The sequence below is a fragment of the Pelobates fuscus genome, chromosome 8 (genome assembly GCF_036172605.1).
Source record: "Pelobates fuscus isolate aPelFus1 chromosome 8, aPelFus1.pri, whole genome shotgun sequence".
Taxonomy (NCBI): domain Eukaryota; kingdom Metazoa; phylum Chordata; class Amphibia; order Anura; family Pelobatidae; genus Pelobates; species Pelobates fuscus.
Genome location: NC_086324.1, coordinates 55,640,985 through 55,652,844, shown reverse-complemented (window position 1 = coordinate 55,652,844; position 11,860 = coordinate 55,640,985). Strand labels below are relative to the sequence as shown.

The 11,860-nt window shown below is 42.0% G+C and overlaps 1 protein-coding gene across 1 annotated transcript in view; it reads right to left on the bottom strand.

The window, feature by feature from the left end:
* Window positions 1-1,974: 1,974 nt before the first annotated feature.
* FLACC1 (flagellum associated containing coiled-coil domains 1) overlaps window positions 1,975-11,860 on the bottom strand; it is a 37,781-nt gene continuing 27,895 nt past the window's right edge. Inside the window, exons 16-17 of the mRNA XM_063429857.1 lie at window positions 3,025-3,134; window positions 1,975-2,500 (exon numbers count right to left, since the gene is read on the bottom strand). Of these exons, the coding sequence (XP_063285927.1) occupies window positions 2,449-2,500; window positions 3,025-3,134 (162 nt within the window). The 3' untranslated portion in view covers window positions 1,975-2,448. The remainder of the gene's footprint in view (window positions 2,501-3,024; window positions 3,135-11,860) is intronic.

The following is an 11,860-nucleotide window of genomic DNA, read 5'->3' as shown; positions in this document are numbered from 1 at the left end:
TGTATATGAATATATCTGGCCAAGTGGGGATCATGAATGCAAACAGTATCTTTATTTGACATTCTCCTCCCAGATTGCCCATTCATGCCTTAGCATGTTAACTGTATCAGATGGCGGCCAAAATGCTAATTCACAACGTTTATACTTTAGTATGGAGTTGTAAATTAGCGATTTTCCAATAAAGAGGGATGGTTGATGTAGCTGAAAGTAAGAGGTGAGCCAACATAGTTCTTGGTATTTCGACAAATCAATAGGGATTTTTTTGAAAAAGCAGAGTTCGAGTGATGAAGCTACAATTGAGCCAGTAATGGCTTTAATTAAATCAAGAATAAAGTTCCAGTAGGATGTAAGCTTGGGACACGTCCACAGTATGTGTCACAACGAACCTACTTGACCGCATCCCCTCCAGCATGCGTTTGTATAAGACAATTGTAACTTAAAAAGTCTGGAGGGAGTGACTTACCAGTGATAAATTATTTTATAATGGGACTCCAAATGTGTCACACACTGCGTAATGCCCTTCAATGCAGATGCAAAAGCAAACCATAGCTTTAGTCCATACTCTGTGTCTAATTCCCTTTACCATTTTAACAAAGAATCAAATTCTGGAACATCTGGCTAAATATGAGTAGCACACAGAGATAGTGCGTCTCAGGGCAGGGTCCAAATAATATCAGTGTCTGATGTCCCTGAGTTGAACTTGGAATTGTGAAATTCCCACTCTATTTCACATATAAATGTTTTTATTTATCTTATAAGCTAATGCCATTTTCCCAAAATTTTCAATTTAGAAAAAATAAAATGTAATCTATACATGAATAGATTGGGAAAAGTCTATAAACCTGTATTTCCTCCACCACTTGTCTACAATTTTTTGTAGCATAAAGTCAATATAGATATCTATACCAGCAGGGCCTGATTTACCCTCCTTGCTGCTTCAATACCATTTTTAATGCACCGCTGATATAGATATATATAACGCAAAAGTAATGCAAAGGTTTGGGGTGCCTTAATTTGACAAGCTTTGTAGTATGATTGAATGGTAATTGTGACTAGGTGGGTGGTTGGATGATAAGTGGAATAGGGCTGGGAGAGTGTGTATTTATATGGAAGCTGCTCTTGGGGTTGCATGTGTGGGAAAGGTTGTTGTGTAGTTGTGTGTAGGGGGATGCTGCTTGTGGGGTTGCCTGTGTGGGGAGAACAATTCTTAGTTTGGATGCATTTATAGAGGTAGCAGGCAGGAAGGATAGCTGAGAACCTGGACTCCTACTAGTATTGTCTCTCTGCATGATCAGCCAGTTAGTTTATTCTCGACATTTTCGTAATGATTCATTAGAGGAGAGAGTGGGGTGGGAAGGTGAAGGTGTGGTTGACGGGGAATTTCCAGTTTTTAGTCAGACAACGGTGTGTGTATCGTTGAATAGCTTTTTTTTAGGGCTATCTTCCAATTCAAACGTTTTCTGTGCCACACCAATTTCCCTCTAGTATTCCCCTCTCCTAGATACAGTGTTTAAGCAGTTGTCATGTAACCTGCTACACTGTATCTATTTGGCTGTCGGAGCCTGACTAGGGGCTGATCACATTGTATATAGACCTCATTTATTACCACTTTATGCTACACCTTTTCTCCCAAGTAGACAACTGTTTGCAACTTTCTTAACCCAATAGACTCTGATTTTGTCACTGTCAGGGGGTGTTGAAGGGAGTGATCCGGGGCATCTGTGGTAGGAATTTTTCCATATTAAGGACATTCTCCTGAGGTACTATTGCTGAGTGACGGACTCCACAGGATAGGGGGATTTTTTGTCATATTCTTAAGGTGATTCCCTTGGGACGATTATCCCCGTCCAGGCACGTTCTCTTATTTTGTATCCTCCTGTGTTTTCACATATTTTCATTTTTCTTTCAAGTTTCCTATTATAGGCATGACTATTTTATTATATTATTATAAAAATTGAAGAGGCAAAGGGGGGTTGGGGCCAAAATAGGGATGTTCCCTCATAAATACTTAACGCCATAATGCATAAACACGGATTTTAGTCTTAAATGTGCCACTTTGATTTAATTTGCTAAAATCTGGAGTTTACGGAATAACAAATTTCACGTTTTAGGCCAAATTAGCACAACTTTAAACATTCTTTGCTATATTTTCTGTCTGATTGTTATGGCCTAACATATGAAATTCTGTTTTATGTCACTTTGAATTCCTACAATTCACACTTTGGTGAATTACTCTAAGACAGATTTCCTTGTCGGTAGAAACCATAAGAAGAATGATTTAAAAAACCCTTCTGAATTAAAAATAAATAAAAAACAACTAAAAAAAAGATGTAGATTTTTAAATATACAGTTTGTTGTCATTTGAGCCCCAGCATATTGTTTCTTCAGACAGTCTGATTTTAATGTTATGGTTGCAATATAGCTTTCATTCTTTGACTCTCAGCAGGTTTATTGAATTCTTTCACTGAATAGTTGTTCATTCTTTGCGATAAGTTTCCTCCTGTATCATGTAAAAAATAATGGCAGTCACTGGGTTACTAAATGAAAGTTTGAATGGAGAGACTGTCATGCAAACATTTTAAGTTTTCTCATGGAAAAATGGACTGAAGTTAATCACCAGCAATATACAAGATTATTCACTACATTTTAACAGATTAGAATCCAAATTGCAGAAACAGCTATGCTTTGACTATAGCCGAGTTAGAGAATTTTTGCGTTCATTTTACAATAGATATTTTTATTTGCTCCCATTCTGATTTCAGTGAATAATGGTTTGTGTGTTACAAATTAGCAGAGAGCTTTGTTAGTACAGAAATAGGTGCTTGGAGTCATGGAAGTAAAATCTAGCTTGTAAGTGAAAGGATGAATATTTTCTGATAATGAAAGCATGATGTAACAAATTCCTACAGGGATCAAGGGTTTGTTTATTTGTTCTTGTAGCTAGTGTTTGCACAGCGAATGAATGTATGTTCATAGGTGAAGGAATGGATAAACAAAAACAAAGAGTACTTTCGCCTCGCTTACCTTAAATCTGCATTTTCGTTCAATAAAGTATGGATTCTGTGGTTATATTTCGCCTCAACTTTGTTTACTTTATCGTCAAAGGACCTTCTCAGGTCATCTAATTGACTTTTCTAAATTAAAACAAACATTAAAAAATCTAATTAAATCCAACCTTCTAACATTATTAATTCAGAGAGTAGCCTATAATGATTTTTTTTAAATAATGTTATCTTTGTATTGTGAATGTTAAATATACAGTATCATTACCTCTACAGTTATAAAAAAAAAACAAAAAAAACTTCACATTGTCATATTAACTATTTGTTAAATGCTTTGTGAACAGAGATAAATGAAAAATGGATATAATAAACACAAACATGAACAAACAAAATCCAAACAGGTTCTCTAAAGTAGATGGGTAAAGTACAGAATCGAAATGAGCTGATTGTACACAAATTAATAACGGGTGAACTATCAAACATAACTGTTTAATCTGGGAAAGTTATGAGGTAAGGATGACTTGGGGTTGGGGGGGGGGGGGAGGTTACATGCTCCACCTGACAGCAAATTACATCACAGTGTTAATTTTGTCAACTAACAATTTTAGTCAGATTTTAGTTGGCTAAAATTTTCGAGATTTATTCGACTAAAATTATACTAAAACAATGCAGATGACTAAAATACGACTAGAACTAAAATGGTTCTTTAGTCAAAAGACTATGACTAAAACTAAATTTGCCGCCAAAATTAACACTGGCGGGTCAGACACCTGGGGGAGGGAGGAGAAGAAATGAGACATATAAGGAGCTGGGGGAACACAAAGAGACACAGAGGGGCTTGGAAGGGGCATAAGAGACAGACAGAGGCTTTAATTAAACCCATTAGATGTTAGTCGTGTCGACTAAAATTTACTTGAGATTTAGTCGACTAAAACTAGACTAAAACAATTCAGATAACTAAAATACGACTAAAACTAAAAAGGCTTTTTAGTCAAAAGACTGTGACTAAAACTAAATTGAAATTTGCCGCCAAAATTAACACTGCTAGCGTACAATCCTCCAGTCCCAGCTTTGTATCTGCAAACATGGGCAGATATGGTACCCCACTCTTAAAGTATCTTTGGCTATGCTGTGCATCTGATGGAAATGTACTCCCAAGCAGCAGTCTAATGACATTAGCGGTTATGTTGTATTGATAAGGGGGTACAGTAAATATCAGTCTGTAAACACTGCAATGGCTCCATAATAAAAGTGTGAATGACCAGCAGTGGCACAGCCAGTCCTTACACCAGTGGTGCTCTTTGAATATTGTGTTTTAAAAGTCACGTCAAACCAAATTGATGAAACAAAAAAAAAAAAAAAAAGAAGATTGGCCTCAATGTCCCTTTCTTAAAGACATTTTTAAATATACAATTAAATATATAAATGCCAGATAAACCAATACTTTTTTTTCCTAGGGAAGATCTAATGCAATATCGTGACGTTGAGTTGCAAAAAAGTACACAGTGAGATATTTGTGTGAACTGTTCATAAATTCATAGTTTTAAAATATAAAACTATTAAAACAAATGCTTGCTTTTCGGATTTGCAATGTGATCAAAGTTTTAATTTTAAATTTACATTAAAGGTTTATCAAATGACTGCTCAATCTAATTCAATTCTGGTACAACCAAGGAAGTCTCTCATTGCAAATCAGGAGAAGAAACATTGTTTTATTCCCCTCTTTATTTCATGCTTTCTCTATGATGACTATCAGATTCAAAGCATAGAGCTTTTAACAAATTATTGCCAGACAGCCAAGATGGAGGTGCCCCGTTGTGTGAAAAACAATGAGGATTTCTACACTTAATTTTATTTTCCACCCTTTACAAATATATAATTGTTAAAAAAAAAATCCTCCTCAAATCGAAGTCGCTTGATTTCTCTTCATAACAAAAAGAAGAATGGTACAAGAAATATAATGCACAGTGCACAAAGTTTAGAGATTTCGCCAATATGCATATATAGCCAATACAGACTGGAATAACCAGACCGGAACAATAAAAATTATAAATCAACAATAATGTGTACCAAGTTGCTCAACCACCCCATCCAGCCTTCCCATGTAAGCCTAAGAATCATTTTCAGGACTCCGGGGTTAGCCTTATTTGAGTGGATCAGGTGCAATGTTGCTAGGATTATTCTTTGTATCTAAGGTGTCTGAGATTTGTTCCCTACAGAGCCCACTTCTACGAAGGAAGACCTTATCATGGGGAAATTTTTTAGCCAAGATGGCCACGTTTTCTCAGCTGCCCTCTTCTGAGGGATCGTACATGCGACCATAAGCTCATACTTGCAATTAGTATGTATCCTATCCTTTAGTTTTCTTATGGTGGGAATTTTTTGGCTCTTCCAATGTAGGGTGATTAGGTATTTTGCTGCCAATTTAACATGTGTTGCCAGGGGGTGGAAAGATCATACATAAATATGTTGCTGGTATCAGTGGCAAGCCGGTGCCGCAGGTTGTTGTGATCAAGGTTTGAACTTGTGCCAAGATAGAGCGTATCTGTGGGCATACCCACCAAATATGGAGCGTTGTGCCCGCTTGTTTTTGGCATCTCCAGCAATATGGGTTAGGTGAAGCATATAACTTTTGCAAATTTTCTAGAGATTAATACCACCTGTATATGAGAACATACAATGTGTCTCTATGTGGTTTTAACACTATGTAATACCTTTTAAGCCGTTGAGCAACTTGATTTCACTTATCAATAGTTAAACATACATCTTTCCCACTGCATTATAAATCTCAGTTTTGGAGTATCCCTGTTTTGAAAGTCTTGCATATAGGCATTATAACACACAGAGCTTTATTTTCAAATGGACTAGACCAGCAGCGGTGAAATATTCTATGAAACCATAATTCTGCACACACATTCCACTATAAATTTACATATTTTTGCAAGACACTTTTCAGTTGTAGGTTTTAGAACATATATTTGGGAGACAATGAGAATGTGGCCTGCAGAGAGGTGAAAGGAAACATCCCATCTCTCTTAACCACCAGGAGTATGTTGGCGACTTCCCTTCTTGCCAATAATGTCACTGGGAGATCTGGGACTACTGCCTATAGGGCTGTTAAAGGGGCTGTGGGGAATCCGTGCATCACATCATCTCAAACTAATTTAAAGGGCAATGATCAGATAAAGTGATCTGATTTTTTGGTGTCAAAATAACATTAAGAAGCTGCAAAGGAGAGATATGTGCCCTCCCTATGTCTACCCATTGAAGACACGCCTCAGGTGCGTGTAAGCAAATAGTTTGTGCCAGCCCAGGATAGCAGCTTTAAAGAACATTAGAGCTCCCGCACCACCTCTAGAGTTTTCTCAGAATCTTGCTTTCTTTTTAGCCCATATAAAGGAGTAAAGAATTTTCTGGACTTAAAACTGAAAAGACGGGGTAGGTGCCAGAGTTATGGTACGGAAGGTTGCTCTAACTGAGCTATCTTTGAATCCTTGGCATAGACATCCACCAGAGAATGATGAGCTCCTATTATTTCCTCCATAAGTGTGCTGTGTGGTCACCTAAAGTCTCAATCTCAGCTTTAATTTCTGTAGAAAGTGTGAGGAGGTCAGCTTTAATTGATGCCTGCATTTCAGTCATCATTTTCTTCACTGAGTGACCTGTGGCAGGGGCTGTGCCTGGATTGGAGATACAGGTTTTATCGCTCCCTACTTAGAGAGACGCGAGAGATGGAGTGTGGTCTGCGCCATCTTGAATCAGCTCTGCTGGGGGCCTGAGGGTCATAACTTGTAGGGAGATAATTGCTCCCTTCTGCTTTTTCAAGGAGCTATTTGTCATATTTGGTGTAAGGTAGGTATCCTCTCAAGTGGAGGATTTCAGTATTTCGCCGCAATACTAGCTGTGAGCACACTGTGTGTCTCCCTAGTTTTCAAGAGCTACTGACTATTGATCACCATCAGTGTCCAGGCCACGCGACCTATAATTGTTACATTTGGGGAATAAGTAAACATAACATTAAAAACCCTGGTAAGCATGCCTATCACGACAGAGGAACTAGCGATGGCAATTAAGCAAACCAAGACAGGTAAAAGTCCAGGGCCGGATGGCCTACCGACCAAATACTACAAGACCTATGCTGAAGACTTATACCAACCAATGGTAGAAGCCTTTAATGCAGTCAGAGAGGGACACAATATCCCTAAACAAGCCCTAGCGGCGCATATCTCCATAATCCCCAAAGACGGTAAAGACAGGGAACAATGTAGTAACTATAGGCCCATATCGCTCATCAATTGCGACATCAAGCTACTGGCCAAGATCCTGGCCACACGGCTCACAAAACATGTCCCATCGCTGGTCCACCCGGACCAGGTAGGGTTTGTGGCGGGACGTGAGGCCCGCGACAATACCATCAGAGCGCTTACCCTCATGCACGGTAGTACAGGTAAGAGGGAAGGCCTTCTTCTCCTGTCAACTGACGCAGAGAAGGCCTTCGATAGGGTCTGTTGGGTATACCTCTTCGAAGTGCTGGCCCAAGCAGGACTAGGACCTCACCTGAGAAGGTGGATAGAGGAACTTTACCGGGAACCGACAGCCCAGGTAATAGTTAATGGAGCACCCACGGAGACCTTCACCATACACAACGGCACGAGACAGGGTTGCCCCCTCTCCCCGCTCTTATTTGTTCTAGCACTAGAACCGTTCCTCTCACACATTAGACACAACACAGACATCACCGGAGTGGAAACAGGGCAAGTGCACCACAAGGTCGCCGCGTACGCGGACGACATGCTCTTTGTGGTGACCAAACCCGAGATCTCCCTTCCAAACCTGCAGAAAGAACTAAGGGAATTCGGGAACATATCAAATCTAAAAATCAACCACGGGAAATCATTCATTCTCAACGTCAGTTTAAATGCCACACAAACAGAGCCCCTACGAAACAGCTTCCCATACCAATGGGCCGAACACAAAATTAGGTACTTAGGGATATGGCTGACAAGACATAGTGAGGACTTGTACAAAGAAAATTTCACGACCACACTACAATCATTCCAAAGAGACATGCGAGAATGGTCCTTCCCACACATCTCCTGGCTGGGAAGAGTCCAGGTCCTGAAAATGAACTTCCTCCCACGTCTCCTCTACCTCCTCCAGGCCATCCCCATAGCGATCCAAAAGACATTCTTCGGGTCCCTTAGATCGGAGATGACCAAATACGTATGGAACGGGGGTAGACCTAGATTGAAATTCACCACACTAACTCGCCCCAAAAACAGGGGGGGAATAGCCCTCCCAGACTTCTACCAATACTACGTCGCGGCGCAACTCCTGCGGATCGTGGAGTGGTCAAAGGATACCGTCGGGAAGCTCTGGAAAACAGTAGAGGAGGCAGAAGTGGGCAGACCGCTCTCCGGACTACCCTGGGGCCGGGAGGCAGCGGATGGGAAAGACATGTCCATATACACATGGCACACTTTGAAGGTATGGAGGAGAGCCTCCAAGACCGGTAACATGTCGCCATTCCCCTCCCCCCTTCTGCCCCTTACATATAACCCCGACTTCCCCCCGGGACTAGACCCGAAAGCACTTCGCAACATTCTTCCGGACGAGACCCCTCGCTTACGCCACATCCTCCAAGCAGGTGAATGTAAACCACTGACAGCCCTACTAGGGGAGACACCTATGACATTCATGCACAGGTTCAGACACACCCAGCTGACTAACTTTATCCGAACGCTACCGCAAGGTCCGGCGCTTACTAGGGGCCTGACCACAATAGAAGCGGTCAGCGCAAGCCCAGAACCACTCCCGCATGGAATATCCTATCTATACTCCATGCTACAACTAGAAACCCCATCCGACACACCACTGTACATGGGTAAATGGGAGACGGCCCTACGCACCACACTCACGGATAAGGAATGGGAGTCCATCTGTTACCTAACACACCACTGCTCAACGCACAGTAAAACCCAAGAGACAGCATATAAATTATTAACACAATGGTACAAAACACCACACCTCCTACACCAAATTGACCCAACACACTCTGACCAATGCTGGAGATGCGAAAAAGAGGTGGGAACCATTAAACACATATGGTGGGACTGTGAGAAAATCAAAACATACTGGGAGGGAATACACAAGGTCCTGGAGAAGTTCTCGGATGCGCCCCCCCCCCTGGAACCGGCTGCGATGCTCCTACACCATACTACTGTCCCACACTCCAAATACAAAAAAATCAATAACCGTTAGAATACTCAACACAGCCAAACAGGTGCTCCCCCAATTCTGGAAGCAAACTACAACACCCCCGCTACTGACATGGTTTAGCCAAATGGAAGACCTTAGGAAAATTGAGGAACTGACGATGACGGCCAACCAGACCCATAAGACCTACCTAGACATTTGGACACACTGGATCCTTGAGACAGCAAAAGAAGGATTCCAACAGACCATCAGAACTAACGCCAACTGAGACACAGCCAGACTAGACCAACCCACAACAAACACGACTGAGGACGACGGACGAAGGACGCACCCGACCCCCTCTTCTACCCGACATACCTTCAACCCACCCCCCTCCCACCTCCCCCCCCCCCCCATGTTGACCTAGCTATACTCCTGCCTCAGCCCCCAGGAATGCACCAACACAAGGGAAAACGACAGACCCTAAAACAAGAGCTTACCCAGCCACCGTAGACCCCCCGCCAACACTACATACAACCCTGAAATCTAAGGAACCAAACAAGTTTCGGACTTACCAACTCACTCAACCCCTCGGGGGGACAGACATAGCATAGGAGGGTTCAACCACAGTAAGGGAATAAGGAAAACAAGGAGGGGAAGGAGCTAACTCACACACCTACTGAAGAAAGCTACCCACAAACTACGCTCCAACAGCTATGGTGGCGCTCACTCTACCTGACTCCCAAACACAACCAAACCACACAGACACTGGGGGAGACACCAGCTAACACACACTTGACTACTTACCCAACCAGAAACGTGACTGAATTGACATTAGTGATTAGCGAAACCTACAACAATGCGGGCCTGCGGGCCCAAACTGTTAATGTTGATTTAAATTGTATATAACTCATTATGGAGACCTGCGAGTCTCACAGCTTCAAACATCTTGATTGAAAAAACAAAAAACAAAAAGAAAAGAAATAATGAACACAAAATCTACAAAAAAGAGGCTAACACCGTACAGGGATGATATGTATTGCATGGTATTACCCCCGTATTGTTTGAAAACCTTATTGTCTCCCTTTCTACATTCTGTACCCACATGACTTTATGCCTCAATAAAAAAGAGATTTACAAAAAAAAAAACAAAAAAAAACAAAACCCTGGTAAGTGACTGTTCCTCTTTAATCTGCTAGTATTAAAAACCTCAGACTAGGGGGCGGGGCCTGTCCGCCACGCTGAAAGGTCGCAGGAGATAGCAGCTCCTACCATCTTTCGAATTTCAGCCCACAAAAGCTGATCCTGTACCTACCTGGCAGCCAGAAGCTGTGGTCCTGTACACAAGGGAGTACTGGTTCAGAGGCAAGGCTCTGTTCTAGTCCCTCGGGAGGATATTTGTCGTCTTCCTAGAATGAGGCCTACTCGGGCGTTGTGTAGGGTGGACAGCTGCTGTCCTGCCCGACTATATCAAGTTGGACTCCCAAAACTGTGTGCACCTGGCCCGGTCTCCCCCCTGTCTGGACCAGTTGAGATGATCCCGGTCCACACCCTCTGGTCCCTACCATGACAGCGACTCCGCACCCCCAGTGTACCATTATACCACTATTCAGATCATGAGTCATACTTAAAATGGTGAAAGCCGGAAATGCAACAGCTTGCACCAGGTTGGACGCAAAATTTCCCTCCTCGCTAGATAAAATCCTCACAGACTTTTGGCGGCAGCTCACTACATTTCTGCGGCAGCCTATTCAGCAGAAACAAAGTGGTATCCCATCCCAGTATTTGCCAGACAAGACCCAACGTGAAGCCTGGGCTCCGGCCCTGGGGCGGCCAACAAGTGGCGGCCAACAAGTGGCAAAGAAGGTAGAGGTACTGTAAGTCGGCGAACGCGGCACAGAACCACCAACACACATCAGCCCTGGAGGACTTGCCCTCATGCCTGCCCAGACCGCTGGCTCACAGCGTGAGACGTTGCTTCCTATCCCAGTTATAACCCACTGCACCTCCCTGATGGCGCCAGAATGCTTGAAGACAGCAGGACTATACCAGAGAGTATCGGCTGAATTGAGTTCTCCCCTATATATATTGGCCGTCACTATCCTCAGCCTTCACATTACAAAGCTTAGTTGGGAATGTTTTAAAATTATGATCTGAGCCTAATATTATGTTTATATCTGGACTTTAATTTTTCCTGGGGCCTTACTATCAAATTACCCACAGTAGGGGTATAGGGGGTGTTCACACACTATGTTGATGTTGCAGTACCCATCTCAACGCAATTCATGTGCACTTACTTCATTATATGCCTCTGAGCTGGCCAGTTGAATTTGTTCTAACTTTTAATTTTTACTTTATTATTAAATATCACTACTGTCCGCACTCCTCAATCTTGGTCACAATGGGTTCCTTTATTATGGTTCTCACATGGCATAGCTACCCCTCTCTGACCCCTGTGATTTAGCCCTCACTACAATACTATTATAAAATGTGCAGTTTACCCATTATGCCATATAAATGTCTTACTATGCTATTTAAAAATACTTGCGTTAGCTGTTCTGGCTTTGGATGCCTGCTTGTGTACCTATGCACAACATAAAATAAAGAATCTTTTTTAAAAACTCAGACTTTGTTAATGGTTATATAAACAACATTAGGTTCTC